General features: G+C 52.0%; 1 protein-coding gene across 1 annotated transcript; it reads right to left on the reverse strand.

Annotated features, from left to right (window-relative positions):
- Nucleotides 1-1,402: 1,402 nt before the first annotated feature.
- Nucleotides 1,403-6,374, reverse strand: LOC144137661 (solute carrier family 13 member 2-like). The gene is made up of 2 exons (XM_077669594.1): nt 6,270-6,374; nt 1,403-3,662 (listed from the first exon to the last, which is right to left on the reverse strand). The coding sequence occupies exons 1-2, from the start codon at nt 6,284-6,286 to the stop codon at nt 2,261-2,263; spliced, it is 1,419 nt and encodes a 472-aa protein (XP_077525720.1). The 5' UTR covers nt 6,287-6,374; the 3' UTR covers nt 1,403-2,260.
- Nucleotides 6,375-22,223: the final 15,849 nt, after the last annotated feature.

The raw sequence follows: 22,223 nt of genomic DNA on the forward strand, positions 1-22,223 counted from the left end.
AAAAGTAGCACCTCTAATCGTTATATTAGCGTAAATGGAGGTGATTGGTCGAACATAATTTTCAGAAACCACGAAATCAGAAAAAAACTAAAAAGAATAAAAATTCAACAGAAATGATCTGACAAAAATAAAAATTTTCATCACCTCCCCAAAAACCAAAGAAAGAAGAAGACCAAAAAAGGTGCTGGAAATACGTATAAAAACAGCGTAAATAGACCAACTTTGCATTACACTTTACATGTTCGAAGAAAAAAAAACAATTACCGAAGTAAAGACGCTTCTTTGCTATAATGGTGTAAATTTACATCATCGGAGAAAAAAAACTTGAAAATAACACAATAACAACATCTTTCGCTACTCATAGCCATATTTGGCTGCAAGAAACTCGCACTGTAGACAAGCGGCATAAGAACGATTTGCCTTAGTAGACTATCTAAATTTTCTGCAGATTTTTAGCCGGGTAGTTGAATAAATTAAAGCCGTTCCACTTAATGTGAAAGCTGTCGGAAGTGCAGAGCAGTGATTCGCCATAATGGGCTGTACCGCCGTTATCCGCTTACTGCTACCACCCCAAGCAATTCAAATTTCCCGCCTTCGCAGTTCTCGCGCACCCCCTGCCTGAAACTGCGTCAGCGGGAGTTCTGTCCTTTGTGCTTTTCTCCCCGCACGTGCCGGCGTTGCACTGAAATATTTGCGTTTACTATCGTAAAAACCAACCCAACGCGGGCGCTGCCGGTTAATTACGCATATTTTTCCTCTAATTCACCTATAGTTTTCTTGCCGCTAAACAACGGAAAATGTATGACAGGCGCCAGCGTTTCACGAGTTTCGAACGGTTATGACTATATAAACCGCTTGGCTTTCGAAGCCTCTGGGGTACGCCGCGTCTTAGTTGAATGGGTTTGTTTTGTTGTGTATTATGTTTGTAACAGCGGTGTTTGGAAATAAAGGGAAAAAAAAGCGAACAACAGCGTTACCACGGGACGCCGCCTTGGTGCCCTAATACTTGGCTCGAGCGAGCGAGCTAGGACGACAAGGCGAGCGCCTAAAGTGCTCTTCACTTAAAAGTGACAAAAATTTGCGTTTAGGTAGCTCAAGCTTAGCGTTACTGTTCTGCACGATAAGAAGGTGCTCTGCACTTTAGGAACGTGCGAGTATAGGGCGTACGCCGGCCCTATGCGCTCCAGGTCTGACAGGAAACCGTGAGTCTCATTCTGCATCTCGTCTGCTCGCCCGACTTCTGCTTGCCCTTGTCATCTGCTAGCTGCTCCCTGCCAGCTGCTAGAGAGAAAGCCAACAGGACTACCGCCTGGTGCGTTTTATTCGTCATTTACTGCCTCATATTAAGAGGAAGGTATCAAAACACTTAATTTTCACTGCAACAACTATACGTCCTCCCAGGTTATTTTTGTACACGCAAGCAATCCTCATCCTGTGTACACTATACGGTGCCCGCTGTGGGATGCCGCTTTCCTTATATCCGGTTTAAGTACTGATCCTCCCATACCTCCTATTGTTCTTCCTCCGCTTTCTGTTACAACAGGGACGGGTCCTTTAGTCATCAAGCACCGAGTTGTTTCTTCATCCGTGAAGCCACGCACTGCTGCAACACATTTTACATACAGCTTACTTTTTTTTTCAGTAATAAGTCTTCTCTGTGGGATAACGGCCTTGTAGGTACACTGGAATGCGAAATACCTCCTATAATCGCATGTAACAGATCTTAAACCAAGAAAGCATGGGATACAAGACATGCTTGTTTTCTACGCATGCGCTCTCAAGAGTTGGTATAGGTGGTGCGATATAAGCTCTGTGAGCGAAGAAACTTAACAGCGGTTTGCTTGTTTGCATTTCAAGCTTCTCCGTTCTTTAATGATACCCTGCTCGTCTGTCCTTTCTTGTCAAAGATCCAGTTTATGATCATGAGGCAACCTTGCTCTTTCTACCTAATACGAAATTCTCGGATGCAATAGGTTCATGACAGGCGAAACCAAATTTGTGGGATTGCTACAAGATATACAAAAAGTCAATTACGTTTCGAAAGAGTCGTGAGTGAGTAAAGAAAGATTTAGATATTTCAAAAATCGTCGCGCGTCGGATACAGTAATGCTTTTGGTGGCTGTGGGCTGCGAAAAAACATCAAACCAAAAAAGAGAGAGAAGGTTATCGCACGAAAACGAACGCGTGGAAAGAAAGCGCAGTCGTCCGGCACAGTTTGCGCAAAGTGTGAGCCAAATTAGCAGGAGCCTAACTTGCTTCGTCATCGAGGGGGGTTCACTTTAGTTTGGTTCGGCTTCGAGACCAGCGTCACGGGTTCCTTGAGGTACAGGTAGTCCCAGCACCAGGTGTTGTACGCGAGCACCACGATGAGTGCGCAGCCAATCTTCATGGCGATTCCCGGGAGTATGAACTCGTCCTCGAGCAGGTCACCGTAGTCCGTGACGTATTCGCTCACGGGAGTGGCCGTGGACGCGATGAAGCCGAAGTAGCAGCAGAACGTGAACGGCATGAGCAGGTACAGAGGGTGCACCTTGACCGATTCCGACATGTAGCTGATGAAGGGCGCGAATATGACGATGTTGTTGAGCGAGCTGTTAATCTCGGCCAGCACGAGCGCCAGGAAAGCCACCAGCACTTGGAGCTTGAAGGCCGACGGGATGACGTGGTGGGGCAACAGCCAGTCGAAGAAGTGCTGCAGGTCGTAGCGGGTGATCAGCTTGGCCACGCACACGCCGGCTCCCATGGTGATGATGAAGGCCCACGAGATCTTGCCGAAGGCCTGATGGACCGTGTGTACCAGGCGGCGCCGCTTCCGGGTGCGTCCCCGCCGGAACTGGCAGATGCCCGGCATGGCGTGCAGCAGCAGGGCCGCGGAGAAGACGCAGGCCGTCTCGTTGAACGTCGAGTCGGCCGCTTGGATCTCGTGCACCTCGGCGTAGTGGTGCGAGCCGATGATGGCCGCCGCCATGCACACGAGGGTGACGACGGTGGCCACCTCGGCGTGGGTGACGGAGCCCAGCTCGGCGAAGTGCCGGTAGATGATGTCCTCGAAGGCGCGCTTCGAGATGTGGTCGCTCGAGACCACGTCGCTCGCGTAGCACACGGACAGCACGGACCAGAGAAGGAACGTGCACAGCACCGTGAGCGGCAGGTGGCACTGGACCCACTGGTAGATGGTGATGCGGCGGTAGTTGTACATCTGCTCCATGAACGCCTTGACGAACAGGTTGCCGCCGCAGCCGACCACCGAGCCCATGCTTCCCAGGACGGCCGAATAGGCGATGCCGATGAGCAGGCCCTTCTTGACGGTGAAGAACTCGCTCAGGATGCGAATCACGTCGGGGATGACGATCCCGCCCTCGATGAGGTAGCGGGCCTCCATTATGGGCGTGCCGATGCCCGTGGTGCGGCGTAGGTAGCGCGTGCGCAGCTCGAGCACGTGGAAGAGCCGGTTGTCCTGGATATGCTGGATGGCCTCCATGGCGATGGGCAGCACGATGGCCGCGGTGCGCACAGCGTTCGTCCACATGGACACCAGGATGGTGGTGAGCACGAAGCCGCCCAGAATGAAGCCAGACTTGCCGCCGAATACCAGCAGGAAGGTCAGGATGACCCGCTTGTGCAGGTTGGTCGCTTCGACGCCGTTCACCACGAGCGCGTACCTGAGGAAGACCGGACATTGAACCGTTTGAGAAACGGCACTACAATAGACGCACCACAAAAAAAGATGAGGTATCTGCAACCATCAAGGAACTGGCAGTATATAATGGATTGGTACTTTTGTTCCACCGATCAATGGATTTGATAAAGTATTTGAGGAATCCACGTAATGTGTTTTTAACTCGGTCGATTAAGAGTAATTGTGATAGTGGCGCCTCTCTATATGAACCAGAACACCGGCTTGCTCTGCAATCTCACCACCACGATAGCATTAACTCGCATTCAATTTCTTGGAAATGCGTTTCAGGCCAGTTGACTGGGCTAGGTGGCGGAGGTTTATTTATATGGGTTCTATACGCTGTGGTCTATAAAGTCGCACCCATTATTCATTTTCTTCCTTTTGCAATTCATGTCTCTTTTTTAGAAGGCACGCATCTCAGGTGCAGCACTGAAGTTCTTGTTCCCTGAGTCCAGGGTCAACACCAAACTCTTCGCTCATCGGCGAATAAAAATAAAAATAGCCACGCTGGACTTCGCACGGAAATCACCGTGCACGCATTGTAAATCGTAACGGGCCTAAATTTGAAATATCTTTGTGCAACAACTTTTGAGCCAATGTTGTTAATACAACACGTTTTCCTTTAAATGAACATGCCCAGTAATTTTTTAGGCCTCAAAAAAGTCCTAAAATTGTGATTCAGAAGAAAACGTTGCTGAAAACTGCGAAATATTGGGGGGGGAAATGCGGAAATCGGCCCGCCCAATTCCGTAAAAATAGATCCCCAATCACAGCCGTCATGCAGGGTAAACCCTAGTTTGCGCACTAAACACCTCACGCTGTGCGGAGCAGCCTCCCAGCTTCGCAGTCAGCCGCTGTGCTACCACGGTGGTGCCAGCTCGGCTAAGAGGCCATCTCCCTGAGGTGACAAAAAATCCCGGGCCAACTCCACTAAGTGAAACCTGTGGAGGGCGAAGCATGCAGTGTATAAGTGTATTCTTGGCGCCTTGGCGTTTTCGCCCAGGCAGATGAAACCGTTTAATACAGGTTTGCTGTAAAAGTATCGTGTCTTTGAAGCACAAAACGTTCTAGCGCGAGGCGTAGGAAAAGGAGTGCCTCGGTGTTTTAGTACCGTGACTAAATGAAACGACGACGACAGGAGACTCCGATAGCCTGAGTCCCTAAACGCCTACGCCCCTAAAACCGCTGAGCTCGCTGAGCATGCGACGAGACGCGCACGCCGACAATTAGTTTTAGGTTACCGCGTGACTAGCGAGTATATACTGGGACCCGACTGCGCCGGCGTACGCAGGCACTGCGAGGGCCGGCTGCGATGTCAACGTAACTGAGCCATCCAACCGGAACGAATACGCACATGCCCAGCCGGGTCCCGCTACACACGGTGCGCACGGTACGCACAGTGTGCACCTACGGTAGGTGGGGTGTGCTAAAACTTGTAATGTCGGAGCACATGAGCTGAAAAACGCGCATCTGCGCACGCGTTTCTTGCTCCGCAAAACCTTTCCGCTTCCGCAGTTAAAAATACCAAGAAAATTCCGAGCGCACGTGAGCCCGTGCCTCGTGACGACCGCTCGGTAGTTAAAAACACCAAGAAAATGCCGAGCGCTCGTGTTTGCGTGCCTCGCGGCGTCCCAGGTGCACGTTTGTCAAGCCAAGCATACCGACTTAAAGAGATTAGCCAGGATTGCCCCCCCCCCCCCCCCAAAAAAAAAAAAAAAAGCGTTCGCCGCAATCGTGGCAACACTTCCTCGAAACGAGAGAGACTCCAGCGTTCGCCGTAACCGTGGCAACATGTTCTTGTCCCGAGCAAGTGCACTTGCTCGGAACAAGAAAGACGCATCATAGCGTATGCCAATTCAGGTTGATGTTCAGTGATTATCACTTTCACAAAAATTGAGGAAGCTCCTACTTATAGCAACCATTATGCGGTAAAGGTGGTTGCGGCAGCGAAGAAGCAGCAAATAGGCTGCAATCCTGGACTTAAACCATCCTGATGGTCGTGAAGGTTGCGTACAGCTTCGCTAGTGTTACGCGGTAGTGTGAGCTTCCTTTTTTTTTTTTTTTCGGCGCTTTAAGAAAAATAAAACCGGAAGGGTGCATGTGGAGGAGGAAAGGGTAAAAGCAGAGAGACCGTTACCATTCCTCGTCTCCTGTATCTCAGGATACACCACCACACTTGGCAGAGCACTTTAAAGCGTCGATGCGGAGATACACGCTGTTAACTGTGCAGTATCATTTCACCTTCGATCGCAACCCACCTCTATCGCCCTCTATACGCATCCTTAGAAGCTCTCGAAGCTTTGAGATCTCACGATTAGGTCTGCCACTCCAGCACTATCCTCCTCGAAAATAAAATACACCGTATCATGCTCTTCGGCGATGTCGCAATTTAGCTTATTTCATATATAATAGCAGAGCAGCGGTATTTGTTGCTTGTATTTATCAAGCAAACCACGGCCAAAGCGGCTTGAGTGAACGACGTTTGAAATCAAAGGAACGAAATGGTGTCGAGCAGTAAACCCCTGTAGTTCTCTTTCTGTAACCACCTGAAAACGAGCCAAATAATCAGCGACAGGAAGCAACTACTCACGCGATATACAGCAGCATTGTTTCGGAAGTGTAGTGCTCGAGGAGGTCGGCGGTTGGGTAACTGAGAAACGGTGGCGCCAGGATGATCGGCAGGAATGACGCGATTGCTGGTGGGATGGACTGCGTCGTGAATGAAGGACATAAATGGGGCATAAATGGGACATAAATGGGACATAAAAAGAAAGGACACACGCTTTGAACGACAAATAAGGCTGAAAGTTGGGCTAGTTGGTGCTGGCTTAGAACCATTTTACTGCCGAAAAAACACAGGAACCTAGGGAGAAGCAAACAGGGCAATCGCTAGGACAAATAGGGCAATCGCAAACAGGACAAGTGCAAACAGGACAAACCGCAAACAGGACAAACCGCAAACAGGACCAATCGCAAACAGGACAACCGACAAATAAAAGTACCCGCTTAGTACCTTTTAGTAGAACCAAAGTAGTACCAAAAACCTTCTCAGTTCTTGCCGGATCTAAAGCCTTACCTTCTCGCTGTTTTAGGTTGTGGGATAAGATGGCGGTTGAAATTTTCCGGCAAAGATAACACGAGATCAGCACAAATACGCCGTTCTTGTTCAGGGTATCATTCCGTTTACATCTTGTACCGCGGTAACTTGACTCTCCAATATATCGCTATTCTCACGTCCTATTTGTTGCACATGCTCTAATTTCGTGGGCTGCATAAGTGCAATGTAGGCCAGTTCGCATACACATGTGCATATTGACCGTGTTCCTACTGACCATCATCATGCTGTTATTGTGGTTAGCGTTCCTCCCGCTTCGTTTTTCAGCTTGATACATTCGTTAATCCGTTCGCCCTTCTAATTCTCCGTCAGGCGCGGCATCGTTGCGCTCCCTTTCAAATAAATAAATCCACCAGCAATCCCGAGTTCCAACGCATCAAAGTTAAGATGGTGCTTTACAGGAAAGAAACTGTGGCTGACTCCTCTGTGATAGGAATCGGTAAAACACGAAAGTGAAATGTGCGGCGAAATCTGCAGCTGAGCATGATTCGCGGGTCGGCGGCTGTCGTGTGGGTGTGCTTGGCGAACAACGTCCTGCTGGCGGGTCGCTTCGGCAAAGGTGTACTAGCGTCAGTTCCATGACGGATATGACGTAAGTAAAATCTTGGTGTATCCCGGCATAAAACACTTTCGTGTTAAAATACAAAACTCGAAAACGAACAACCCGAAGTAAAACGTACTCTTTAGTTTATAAGGTTGCTTCCCCTCAAGAAGACCCTGTGTGCAGAGGTGCACCCTTTACAGGCCGCGTGCTTCGTTGTGCTGGCGTCACTTCCGTGACGGATATGACGTAAGTGAAATCTTCGTGATTCCCGGAATAAAACACTTTCGTGTTAAAACATTTTGCCCAGTTGGTCGTTCGACGATTGATTGATTTCATTGGTTTAACGCGCCGAAACTACACAATGGGCTATGAGGAGCATCGTAGTTGAGGGCTCCGGATTATTTTTGACCACCAGGGGATATTGAACGTGCGTTGAAACCTCGATGCACTAGCGTATACACTTTTCGCCTCCATCTGAAAAGCCACCACGGCCGGGGTCGAACACGCGTACTTGAGCTCACCAGCACAATGCCTTAGCCACTCAGCCACCGCGACGGGATGGTCACTGAACGGTGTAGAGCACTGCGACAAGGGTTCCAGCGCTGGCGCTGTCTCGCGCTCCTATTACCGACGAACGCAATCTAACAAGCAAGAAGGAACGCGCAAGTTTTCATTTTAAACTTCCCGCCAGGGCAGTTGAGGTCATCTCAACGCGCCACAATCGCAGCGCGCAGGACGGACCGACAAAGCGAGTACTGTACCTGGAAGAGCCAGAGGAGGAGCACGTAGAGGACGATGAAGGCGCTGTGGCTCTGTGGCGAGCGCTGGTGCAGCAGCGGGGCCAGGCACACGGGTATCACGTACATGGCGAACACGCGCACGTAGAAGCCGACCGTCTTGAAGCGCTCGGGCAGCGCATGGCGCGCCAGGTCCGACAGCGACACCTCCTCCGGGTTCGCGAATTGGTCGATCATGGCTGCTGCTGCGAGCCCGCAGGGACGCTTCACTTCCACCCACGAGCGGGAGCGCCTGAAAATACATTCCGGAACCTATAGCTCCTGGTGCTCAGCACAACAGGACAACCTCAATTAAGCAGTCCTGGACTGCCCTCGGACAGGAGGCTCCGTAGGAATGCATGAGAAAATCGAGGGCCGGATCGCCTCAAGGGCAGTCCGCGGGCAGTCCGGGAGTGGTAATCGAGGAGGCCCACAGAGCGCGTTGGGCCCCAGCCTTCGCGGAGAGTTATAGCAGAATCATAAGCAAAGCATACCGCGAGGAAGCGTTGATGGCACTTACCTTAGCGAAATGATGCTTGTTTCGCTGTGATATCCACAGTCAGAAGGCCGTTGGCGACAGACCGCGCTGAACGTACGTGCCGCCTCTGCTAACGCTGCTTCTTCAACGAGCTCGCGGGCACGTTCCAAGCGCGTGGGGCATGATGGGACCGAGTTATCGACGATGGTGGCGACGACGACAAAGGTGAGAATCGTGACACAATAAAGGTGGAGCGTTAACCACTCCTAATCGATTTTCTAATCATTGAATGAACCTTTACTGGAGACTCACTCCCCTGCGACGCTGAGGACTGCCGTTGTCTCTTCCTGTGATTCTGTCTTTTGAGGCCATAAACATGGGCCACTGGCCACAGGGATGTGTGTCACGCCGTTCATTCAATCATGTAGAGCTTTGACGTTGTCGGTCGTTACTGCCATGTAATGGTTTGCTGGGCCTCGTCAAGCTGCTATTGCTGCTTTTAGCTCAGCAACTGGGCACAAATTTATGCTAAATAAAAGAAAGCTACTTGTCCCCCCCCCAAAAAAAAATTTCAGAGGCGGCTCGTCTTTCCGTGGGAGAACTATTCATATCAGGCTGACTTTTTATTTTCCCTCCCACAGCCTCTCGTCTTTCTTTCTTTTTTCTCCAACATACTTATTTTAGGCTTTACTCTGCTACGCTATTTTGCCTTATCTAATTGGCTTATATGAACAGCAATTCTTCTTGACCAATCCCCTAAGTGAGTATGCGCCATTTTTATGGGCGACCACTATTTCCATCATCCAACCAAAGGTGAAGCAATACGTGTTTCCACTTTGTTAACTCACTTTCGAATTTCACTTCCAATGAAGTGTTGATGTCCCTCACCCTGACTTGGATCAACCTCTCCCAATGGCCGAATTGCGCATCGCAATCCGCCAAGGATGGCCTCATTCCGCTCCCGGGCATGTCGGCGTCCCGCGGCAGCGCCTCCGCAACCTCCCGTCTGAGGGCTTGGAACATCTGTATCGGATCAGTGTCATCTGGGGGCGTAAGCATGTGGCGGAACACCGTAGCCTAGCACCAACTTTCAAATTCCCAAGCCCGACAAGCCTTCCAGTTCAATCAAGAACACTCTGTCTAACATATGCAGCCGTCCAACGGCGTTCAGCGCTGCAGGCATGGTTAGAGTGCCGTCAGACTGCCCTTGGTATTGGGAAGCTAAGACGAAGCAATGGGCGGAGCGTCAGCGGTTGTGTTGCCGAGATTTTAGAGTCCAGTTCTTGCCGCCTACCCTACCCTACCCCCATGGCACCCTCATTCACGCCATGTATCCCACTATCTACCCCTCCACCCGCGAATTCTGCCCCTTGTTCTGCACTCTCTAACCACGCAAGATCCCGTTTCCTAGTGGGTGCAAGCCCGGCATTTCCTATGCCCACCCAGCGCCATCTATTTCTTTGCTTGGTCCACTCCAATTCCTTTATGCATCTGCTAAAGGAGCTCCGCTGTACTGCCCCAGTCGCTTAGGGGTTGAATCGATTGATTTACAACAAACGTCCCTGGTTCGAGCACCAACAACACCAATGTTTTTTTTTTAATACCTGTGAGTTTGTCATTGTAACATGTTCCCTTCCCTGAATTCTACGCATTTTTTTCGTGAATAAAAGTTGCCTGGTATCTCTTATGCCGGGTTAAAGATGGGGCGCGAAATATCACCACGTTTAATGAATGTTTTCAATGGTACCGGAAGTACCCGACTTGTACCTGTTTTGGAAGGGGATATCGCCTCTACCACAAGGCATGGGAGTGCTAGCACACCCTATCCCTATCCCCCAATCCCCAACCCACCTACGCGCAGTGGGGACGCCACCTGACCAGCTCCGACATTGCTTCCCAGCGCCGGTTGGTGGAGAGGAGAGGGACGGCCAGTGATTCCCACGGCTACCTCTACTAGGAGGCCTTCCATCGGGCGGGCACCCCAACATCAGCGCTTGCTCCCATTTGTTTTCTTTACTGCATGAAAAACTGCAATTATTACAGCCTACAAAAGCTATCAGTCATCCAAGAAGATGCTCATCCCTTGCAGCTGAAATAAGCCGTCAGGCTAGGCAGGGACTAGCATTTGCCGCCAGAGAAGCCTAGCGTGGTGTCAGTATAGATAAGGTATTAGAGCACCGCCACTGAGGCACGCAAGTCAGCAACGGCGGCCACATTGGCATACTACAGGGATATCAGGAAAAGGTACCCTCTGCCACAGGAATCCTTAACGAGGGCAGAAGCCACCAACTGGAGACAGCTGCAAACAGGCACGTTACCAAACCTAAGCGTGCTGAGAAAAATTTGTCCGACTCGATATGCAGATGCATGCCCATTGTGCCATCAAAAAAAAAAAAAAAAACACCCTCTACCACACCACATGGGAATGCCAAGGCACAACGGCTGTACCCAAAATCGGAAACCCTAATGCGGGGCAATTGGGAGGTAACGCTTGCCAGCCACTGGTGGGGAGACCAGATCGGTCTGATTCAGCGGGCACGCAAAGCAGCAGAAGCCGTTGGAGCCCTGCACCAAGGCTACCACCCCTGCTGACCCCGTCGGGAACTGTAGCACGTGGCACAAGACCCCGGTGGAGTGCCGTCCAACCACTAAAAAAATATAAATAAACGTTTTCCCTCTTTCCTCCATTTTGTCGTAATCAGTTTTGTGAGATTGCCGTATCTACGGCCTCGCCGTTAATTTCGACCGAGTCGTTTGTTAACACTACCGAAGTCCGAAGATGCAGCAAAACGGCATTTTTGAAGTTTGGACACATTTCCGCTGCTGAAATGCTGTTACGCGTAACCTTTGATTCGCATTAGGAACGACGCTTCAATATCGCGCTGCCGCACAGCAGGAAGGACATGCAAGCTAAGCCTACCAGAGTTGACCGACTAAGACGCATAAACAACAAAATGGCGGCGCCCATGAACCATCGCGGTGTAAACGTAATGCGAACCGTGCGAACTGACCAATGGTCATGGCGGCGGCACGGAACAAAAGAAAAAAAGGGGGCCCATATTCTGTACCTTTATCTAGTGACACAAGCGAGCGCAAGCGATAAGCCCGCCGAGACGGCGCGAAACATTTCATACCCTTTTGCATCACCATTTGTAGTGAAGCGTTTGAAACAGCTTGGCTAGACATCCACTTCCACAAGGCTCTCGGCGATGGCGTCCTGTTTTTTTTTTTTTTTTTTTTTTCTCTCTCCAAGTGAGCCCGTACCCGCAATAACAATGGAGCGCCCGATTCTCTAGTACGACAGCGCGGAATCTGCTGGCAAAAGTACGTACTTCACCGAGACGGCATCGGGTAGGAAAATTAGAGTGGATCATAGCACAGAGTTCCACAGGCCTTACATTATATTTGAGGCCAAAAATGGAGCCAGCCGTTTAGGGACGCTGCTATCCATAGAGAAATCAAAAAGAGCGCAAAGGACGGGGAGAAGAAACTCAAGTAGACTGGACGAGCGCTCAAAATGCTTTGATGGGCGAGTTGGTTCATGGCTTCTAAGAAATCAAACAGGGCTCAAAGAACTTGTGTTTTTTCTTTCTTCGCCCTTTGCGCCCTTTTTTTTTTTCTTCAAAGCTATGAGCCTTAACTCGCCCAACAAAGCATTTTTTTATTATATGTTACCCCTCAATGGACCTTTTTCCGGTAGCGATCTGCGCATGCGCGGGCTGCTGGTCCGCCATTCTTGGCAGGCGCCCCCGGCAAAATAGGTCGCGCCCCTTTGCTTGCTGCTTGGGGAGCGGCTACGCTTTCTTGCAGGGCACTTTTTAGATGCGACGCTGAGAGCATCTCTTGTCGGCGGCCCTGTCCTTCCTGGGTGTGTCCGTTGTTGTTGTCGGCACCGCTGCCTTCCTGCGTGCGTCCGTTGTTGTTGTCCGCAAGGCTGCGTCTATCCTTCACTCTCCCCCTCTCCTCTCCGATAGCGAACACTGCGTGCGTCCGATGTTGTTGTCCGTACCGCTGCCTTCCTGCGTGCGTCTGTTGTTGTCCGCAAGGCTGCGTCTATACTCCACTCTCCCCCTCTCCTCTCCGATAGCGAACACTCTCTCGCGAGGGGCATTGAATTGGATTGGATTCGATTGGATTGGCTTGACTTGAATTTGGATTGGGTTGGATTAAAGTGGATTGTGTTGCGTCATAGCCGCGGCAGACGCACTGGCGCCGGCGCGTGCCCAGGTGAGAGCGAACGCTCTCTCTCAACATCTGCGGGTGTGCGGCCCAGCGCGCTCTCACTCCGCCGGTGGGCGGCGCTGTGCGCGGTGCTGCGCATGTGCAGTACTCTCTCTCATCGCGGTCTCCTCTCCTTCGGGCGAGCTGCGCATATAACCGGTGTGCCGCTCTCCAGCGGCCTTTCGGTCGACGGTTGCTCTCCGCTTGCGCTTGAACCCCCCTCAGCGTCGCATCACACCAGGGTTCCCGCGAGGGGAGGTGGGCGTAATTTTTTTTCTCTTTTGGCAGCTCGTGGTGGGTTGCTATGTGCACTCAAGAAAGGCTTTCTAAGAAAAGGGGCAAAGACGTTTGAGGCTGACCACGCTGTGACCACTGGCTGCCAGTGAGGGTGTAACGAAAATGAAAAAAAAAAGTAAGGACGAATGGGGGCTTTGACCACTGCAGATTATTCACGCAGCGTGCGCCTGCTACCCGAAAAACGCACCGAGTCTTCAACTTTAGTGCCGCGTCAGTCTGAGGCCGCTAATGCCCCGATGGACCTGCCAGCAGGCAACCATGTTCACTCTGACGGTAAGCTGCCGTGCCCCCTGAATCCCGCTGGCATCCCATCAAGCACTAAAGATGCTCAACCTGCACCTTCAAGGTAGCCATCAAACCGAAGCAGAATTTCCACATCCGCCAAATCACGACAAAAGCTCTATACAGACGCTGTCAGCATGTCTGCATCCTCAAAGTCACATAGGCTACACTATACATTGAGATACCAACTCAATTTCTGTGTGGGTAGCATCATTAGAGGCAGTTCGGAAGCTCTACAGCCTCACTCAGATACCCGTATCCCCCAGAGTTCACCTCCCGGTACAAGCTTACCTCCTAGGTGGTACTCATGTCCGCCGTTCTGTTGTCTCGGGCATCGATGTCGGTGAGCCCTCCGACGTGCTCCGGGACACCATCCGATGCGAGACGCATCAAGTGCTCCTACCCCGGTATCTTGGCGGTCGTCGTACATGCATCGTGACTGTTCTTGGTCCTCCGGAACCACCGGTGCGATTCATATATTCATATACACTGGATGCATCATTCGCCCCCGGGCCTTACAGGACGAGGCCAGTATTTTGTTACCAATGCTTGCAACAGGGTCACATGCGCACCTCTTGCCCAAATCCACCGCCTGCTCAAACCTCGGCGACTCCGAACGCGGCTGCTGAAAATAAAAATGCCCCTAAATTTCGTTGTGGGCTGTGCAAGCCTGATGATCACTATATCACAGACAGGAAATGCCCGACGAGGCTTGACGCCAAGCCACGTACGCGTGTGAAGAGCTCCCAGAGGTCCCAGGTTGATCAACGGCTCCCGCTTTCAAACTGGTACGAACTCCTAGCTTCCAACGACGATGACGATATTGCAGATCACGTACCAGAACCAGTCTATGCCACACCACCTATTAATTCGGTTTCATACAGCCAGGTGGTGCGACTGCGTCGGCCTCGTCAGCGATCCCGTCTTCAAGAGGCCGAACAGAATTCCCCGGCCCTAGAGGAGGTAGATATTCGCCTCCCGGTATCACAAACGGAGGTTGCGAATTTGTCCGCTCGTCGTGCCCAGTTGCTGGCACAGAGACGCTTAAGGCGTGCTGCGGCAAAGAGAACTCATGTGAAGCTATACCTCCTCTGTCAACTTCTCCCTTCCCTTGCCTCCACCTCCTCCGGCATCATATACCAGCAGCCTCCATCTAGTCAGCATCCGACGCTCGCTCCATTGTTAACTACGTGGTGCAGTAGCTACACATATTAGCCACGACTCTTGCAGCATGTGACCGTACCTGCAACTACACGCAAGGACACTATACTACAATGAAACTGTTCGAGCCTGCCCCAAAACGTTGGTGAACTTAAGGAACGCCTTCGCCTAGGCTCACTTCGCGCATGGGCGCTACTGCGTCAGGAAGTGAACGGTCTACCCCGTATCATGTTTTTTACTGGCTATGCGTCTCCAACAATCATTGACCACCATAACGCCCCACCCACGCCACGGGGCATAGCTCGGCAAAACTGGATGCCACTCACTCACACTCACTCAAAAAGATATATTTATCCTAACGCACTGACTCGCACTCGCCACTCCGCCCTCACCACGCACTCACTCCCACTCACGCTCGCCACTCCACCTTTACTACTCACACTCACTCGCGCTCATGCTGGCCACTCGCCCCCACCACTCGCACTCACTCACGTTCACGCTTACCACTCCGCTCTCACAACTCGCACTCACTCGCGCTCACGCTCTCCACTCGTCAGCACCACTCGCACTGACTCGCGCTCACGCTCACTCCTCCGCCCCACCACTCGCACTCACTCGCACTCACGCTCGCCCCTCGGGCCTTACTACTCCACTCACTCCCGCTCACGCTCGCCACTCGTCCTCACCACTCGCACTCACTCCCGCTCACCACTTGGCGTCACAACTCGCACTCACTCACGCTCACGCTCACCACTCATCCCTACCACTCACACTCGTTCGCTCTCCCCACTCGCACTCATCCGCGCTCACGCTCACCACTCGCATTCGCCGCTTACAATCCCCCGCACTCGCACTCACCACTTGCAATGGCCACTCACACTGCCGTCCCGTCGACTCGTCTCTTCGTCCTCGTCTTCTGCGCAAACTTATTCCTTCGTACATCATGAATGAACTAGCCAGCAATCAAGTCCTACACTCACACTCACTCGCAATCACCACCCGCTTCCTCCACTCACACGCACGTACAAATAATTTCGGGCATGAAATACTTACTGATTTGAGCTAAAATTTACCTTTCTCAGGAATGGGGTCTCCCTTTTTCCCAAGTATGTATTCGGTTATTACAAGCACATGTCTTGATATGTCACTTTCAAAGCGGTAATCGTCGCTGGATTCTTTCACGAAATGAACAAATTCTCGCAAATTTGCCTGAAGCCATTCATCATAACTTTTCATTATTGTCTATGCTATTTCGCTCAGATTCTACACAAGAAAATAAACACTGAAAATTTTCACAGCGGTGGCGAACATAAAAGAAATAGTCCAGTTCGGAAGAAAAGCTTAGAAAAGCTGTTGCCATCTGTCAAAAATACCGGCTAGCGCGCGCAAATATTCTTATCTCGAAGCGCGCTATCCGCGCCACTAAAATTGCGCAGTCAATTTGCTCTGGACAACCTTCCAAACAGTTTATTTCAAGAGTAATCCCAGGTGAAAAGGGCGCATAGCGAGAGTATCCAGCACAACACCGCCACGAAAAGATTGAAAACGGCAAGCAAGGTGGAGGAAGGCTGGAGCGCTTCGCCTTGAGCGCTTGGCAGAGACAAGGCGAGGGAGAGGCGGCGCCACGTGGTCGCGCCAAATCGGCGCCTCGTGACTTTAGCGCGGGCGTCTTCATGGAGACGAGTTGCCTGGCGCCCGCCTCCATTCTCGTCCCTCTCCCTAAACGGCGCCAGCCTGCCGCAGAGCAAAACCGCAGCTTGATCCTAAACTACACCGTCATGCGCCCGCACCGGGCACCGAAACAAGTTCATGCCGAAAGTTTATACGACATAACTGGGAGAATAAGTCATCGGACACACACACGCACACGTACGCACACGCACGCACGCTCGCACGCACACAAGCGCACGCATGCACACGCACGCACGCACACAAGCACGAACACGCACGCAACACACACGAACACATACACGCGCACACGCACAGAAACGCACATGCACGCACGCACTCACTTACCCACTCACAAATTACGCTATCCGAATGCCGAGAACGCTTACCATTCGTCACACCACTCAGGGGTCACAGTACCCCTACGCCATCGGCATGCGGACGACGACGACGACCGCATGAAAGCGAGGATCATAACAGAGCGCCGCCGTAACAAGTAATGACAAATACTGATACGTTTAATACGCCAAGGCCTCGAAAATGAGCTACTGCTTCCACAACACGCAACTCGCCCATCCGAACCGTTTCGCCATCCTGATACGCGAATCTGTAAAAATCTGCGATACCTTTTCAAACGATTACGGGCATTCATAATTTGCGCTTCAGAACAGCCGGCCATTTGACAGCTGCAGCAAGCCGGCCAATTATGTACACCAAGTACTACGGCACTAGACCACGGTGCTTCCTAACGCCTCCATCGCAGCGCTCAGCGGTAGGGAAGTGCAATCGCTTTATTGCGACGACGTTACCGACACTAATTCCAACACAAAACGCTGTGAGCCAGAAACATCATTCGGCGAGAGTGCGCGCAACAGCCCCTCAATGAGTCATGACAGTGAGAGTATCAGCGCATTATGGCGTCAGACGTCCATCCAAATCGTATTCCTCAATCAACAGGTCACTGGAGAGTTGGTTCCACGGTGCCTTAATTATAAAGGGGAGTAGCCACTTATTCCCGAAGCTAAAGGCAGTCGTTCCATTAACTAGTGGCTGTGCGTACGAGTGGATATCGCCAGCAAGCGGCTCCTGCGACTAATGCCAACACCGAGTGCTGCTCACCACGGTAAGCCCCGCACATCGCGCAAGAAGCGCGCGTTCACTCGCCACTCATGAGTGGTGAGCGGAGCTCGCCGCGAGTGGAGAGAGAGAGAGAGAGAGAGAGAGAGAGAGAGAGAGAGAGAGAGAGAGAGAGAGAGAGAGAGAGAGAGAGAGAGAGAGAGAGAGAGAGAGAGAGAGAGAGAGAGAAAAAAAAACTTTATTAGACACCGGCTGTTTGGGGACGTGGCCTCTCACGTCGTGACCGAGCAGCCCTAGCCAAGGCTTACTCGTAACCCATCTGATGGGTCACTTTCAGGCCTCTGGTTATCCAGGGCCTCCGTCACCAGCTGGACGGCCAGGAGTTGAGTGTTGTAATCGCAACTCCGAGTAGCAGTTATGAACTGCGGTGGGATCCCTTCTTCTTTTGCTTCGGTTGGATGAGTTCAACAGTCCCATAGGATATGAGCCGTAGTAGCTCTTTCACTAGCACACCACTTGCACTTATCACTTGCGTACACTTCCGGACACATGTGTCTAGCGAGCACTGGAGTAAGTAACGAGTTCGTTTGCAATTGTCTGTAGGTCACTGCTTCTTGTCTTGTAAGTCTTGGATGTGGCGGGGGCATGGTCCTACGGCTGGATCGATACCATTCGAGGACCCCACTGTACGTGTTGATCGTTGAATCTTCCTCGGGCTCCTGTTCCGCAGATGGAGAATCCGGACATCCCGACACGTCTCGACCGGTTAGCGTACGCGCCGCCTGGTCCGCCTCCTCATTGCGGTTGCTGTGTCCCTTGGTTGAGCGGAGAAGTCCCATGTGCGCTGGGAACCATTTTACCGTTGTGGTCACAGTTCTGGGGGGTAGGGCACCGCACACCCTCACAGCACTCTCAGAAACGTTGTTGTTGGCGTAGCTTAGGATTGCTGAACGAGAGTCACTAAGTATCGTGGTGCACTTAGGGTTAGTGAGCGCTAAGGCAATGGCTACTTCTTCTGCTTGCTGTGTTGTTTTAGCCCTAATGCTGCCGGCGGTGAAGATTTCTCCGGTAGTGGCGGCTATGACGACGGCAACATAGGTGTCGGTCCGATCCGGATATCGGGATGCGTCCACGTAGAGAGCGCCCGTGTCTGTTTCATGTGTATCGATGAGGGTTCTAGCCCTTGCCTTTCTCCGCTCTGCATTGTGTTCTGGGTGCATATGTCGAGGCAGCGGACTAATCTGCAAGCCGCGCCGTATGCCTTCAGGGAGTACTGTAGTGCTTTCCTGTTCTTTCGGTGACTCTTGTCCGTGGATTCCGAGGCGTTTGAGGATGTATCGTCCGGTGCGGGTTTGCATTACCCTATTTCGCTGAGCCGTGCTCACCACTTCTTCAATCTCTTCGAGGGTGTTGTGTACCCCTAGTTCTAGTAGCTTGTCCGTGCTTGCATGAGGATAGAGACCCAGCCTTGCGTATAATAGCATTTAGCTTCTGCCTCTCCGCTGTCTTCCAGTTATGATATGCAGCGACATATGCAATGTGACTGATGGCAAAGGATTGCCAGAGTGGGACTCACCGCGAGTGGAACTCGCACTCACGAGTGGTGAGTTCCACTCGCCACGAGTGGCGCTCGCACTCGCGAGTGCTGAGCGTGGCTCGCCGCGAGTGGAACTCGCACTCGCGAGTGGTGAACGGGGCTCACCATGAGTGGCGCTCGCACTCACTCGCACTCGCACTCACCAGGCCAAAACGACGGTGAGGCTCACTCACCACTCACTCATGTGTGGTGAGTGGGGTGGGGTGTGTGAGTGCACTCATGAGTGAGTTTGCCGGCCTATGCCACGGGGTAAAGCGGTGGTATATGTCCTCACGCGCCTTCCCCAGCAAGCCGTTGACCTTCAAAGCTGGTGCTCCCCGTGGCAAGAAACTGTTGCGGTGAAAGTTCAACTAAGTCACTGTGCAGTGATCCTCGTATCCTGCTATGTGCGTCCTCGCAGTCGTCATGCCCCGCGTGTTCGGTTTGGGTGGATTTCGCATATATGAGCACAACATCCCGGTTGTCCCATCCTCATCGCCGGTGACTTTAATTGCCCGCACCCAGCCTGGGGCTATGACATGGCGAGTGCGCGAGGTTCAGAACTTCAGATCTCCTCAAGAACATGGAGCATGCTCGCTTCACTCTACCTAATGACACGATCCAGTCAACTCGCCGCTCCACGTCTACCCGTATGCCTCCCCGTTCCCCAAACCTAGCTTGTTCCATCGGCCGTTACTTGGCGGCGGAAGCCAGACTGCTGGGGTAGCGACCATCATCGCATTTACCTCGATCTTTCATCTTCGCCCTCCATTCGCCTACGTCGTAAATGCCATATTATCAAGTGTGGCGAGTTTCGGAAGTCGAATAGTCAGATATCAACATTCAAAGAGGACCCTTTATCATCCATACAAAGGGCTCTTGAAGATTCTACACCTGTAAACTTGGTTGACGAGAGCCGCCCTAACCCTGATTTGCGCACCCTTCAGCTGTGGGCGCAGCGCCGCCAGGCAGAAGTGTTTGCTTGTCGCAATCCCAACTCTCCGACTTGCCAACTCCGCCTTAAACAGCTCACAGCCGCCGCTCGTCGCCATGAACGCCGGCTGTCCCGCCAGCGCTGGCTTGACATGTGCGCTTCGTTAGGGCCTCAGTCTGGAATACGCTCCATATGGCACATTTTTCATTCTTTAGAGCGATCATCAGGATCCCCAGATCCTGCTGCGTCAGCGTTCCTCACGTCCAACCAGACGTCGTTGCAATTTGCAGATACGCTGGCTCATACTTTATACTCCGATTTTGACTTGGAACCAGCCATCATGCCCCATCCGTTCACTCTTCCGCCCGGTGCTGGTACGCCGCCATCGAAAGCAGTAACCGAGGGTATACTCTCACCATTTACAATTGCGGAACCGCGGCCACTGATATGGCTGCACTCCGCAAAGCTCCCGGCCCTGACGGAGTAACATTTGAATCTTTCAAGAACCTCGACGATTCTTCTCTGGGGGGACTCCTAGAGGCGTACAACCAGGTTTGGCTAACGTGTGCGATCCCCCCGGCCTGGCTTCTAGCGGATGTTATCCCTATCCCGAAACCCGGTAAACAGTACAGATATCCGCAACCTCCGACCAATAGCGCTTACGGCGACCATTTGGAAGCTGTTGGAACGGATGATTGCCACACGCCTTCAGTGGTGGCTCGACGAGCACCATCTATTCCGCCCATGCCAAATTGGATTTCGTCCCCACCTTGGTGCAGAGGATGGTCTGGGCCACATCTCCGAGGGGATCCTTATTGGCGGCCGATCCCACCGTGTTCGCTCTGTGCTGGGCATGGACGTTCACAAAGCGTACAATCACCTTGGCCACGCCGGCGTCATTGCGGTACTTCATCTGATTCCCCTGCCATCCCGCCTATGTGATTAATTTCCTCCTACCTATGAAACCTCACTTTCTCCGTCCGTCTCAACGGATCTCCCATAGGTTCCTTCCAGCCCCGCCGTGGTGTGCCTCAGGGATGTCCTGGCCCCCTTGCATTTTAACATGGCCATGATACCTCTTGCCTGGCGACTTGATGCTGTTCCTCAGATCTATAGTATCATCTATGCAGACGACGTCGTGGTATACGGTCTGTTCACCAGGACCTTCACGTCCAAAGTGTCCGCCTGCAACAAGCTCTAGATGAAACCAATTCTTGGTGCAGATATATATCTTGGCCTCACCCTCTCTCCTAACAAAACAGCACTTCTCACCGTGGCCAACGTATGAGGCCGTCGTCGCTTGGCAACCTCCCCTATCCGGCTTTCTCTTCAAGGCACGCCTATAGACCAACAGCATCTACCGTACGGGTGTTGGGCTTGGATATTACGGCCACCGGTTCTGCAAAACCTTGGATTCGCTCTGCAAAGCATCAAGCTTCACAATCGCTGCATCTGTTCCGTCGCATGTCTCAAAAAGCCGGTGGTGCCGCCTCCAAGATGGCCCGCATGCCTGTCCGAGCCATTCTTCAGCCTCGCGTAGTTTTTCAAGCTCAATTCCACTTTCTTACAAAGTCAGACTGGGCACTACTCGAATCATTGAATAATTCGGCTATGCGAGCTATAACTGGTTTTCCAGCCCTCACCCCCGTCCCTATTCTCCAACAGGAAGCACAGCTCAACACATTTGATGAGCTAGTGCATCAGCGTCGACAAGCCCGCCTCCAAAAACAAGCCCTTGACCAAGAGTCCGCCGCTCTTGCAGCGTACATGACCGGTTCACCAGCCCCACCACTATCAAACACCAAAATAAGGCCCCCATGGAAGTTCCACCAATTAACAGATACGTATACACGACCCGTTGCCCGTATTCATCCCCGAACAGTTGGTGCTCGGATTCCGCCTTCTATGGACATTGCTAGCCCTTCCTCTACGCTGATGTTTGTCGACGCCAGTGCTTCCGATACCTTACTTCATACCACTCTACTTTGCCCGACTGTGGCTCCCGATCCAGTGACCTGCACTTACATAACCACGGAGAAGTGGCCATCAACGCAGGCAGAACTCCTTGCAGTGCGGGATGCTCTGCTACACACATCGTTGATAATCAACTACGCTTTACCACAGTGTACAATTTACACTGATTCGTCGGCAGCTGTACGAGAGCTTCGTAAAATTATCTCGTCCAACGAACTTCTGCTAGAAATACAGAACATAGTGGACACTTACCCATGTCGTGTGCGCGTGTCATGGTGAAAACAGAACAGCCACACCGCAATGCAGGCTGCGGATGCTGGAACACACCCCGTGCGTGTGCAATATCCAGCTCCTCTTGCACCTTCGTCAAACGGTGTTCGCCTTGCCAGTGAAAAAGAACGTCTACGGCGCACCGCGCGCGCTCTCATACCCCCGTGCGGT

The sequence above is a fragment of the Haemaphysalis longicornis genome, unplaced genomic scaffold (genome assembly GCF_048455015.1).
Source record: "Haemaphysalis longicornis isolate Haplotype H1 unplaced genomic scaffold, Haemaphysalis longicornis Haplotype H1 scaffold_43, whole genome shotgun sequence".
Lineage (NCBI taxonomy): Eukaryota > Metazoa > Arthropoda > Arachnida > Ixodida > Ixodidae > Haemaphysalis > Haemaphysalis longicornis.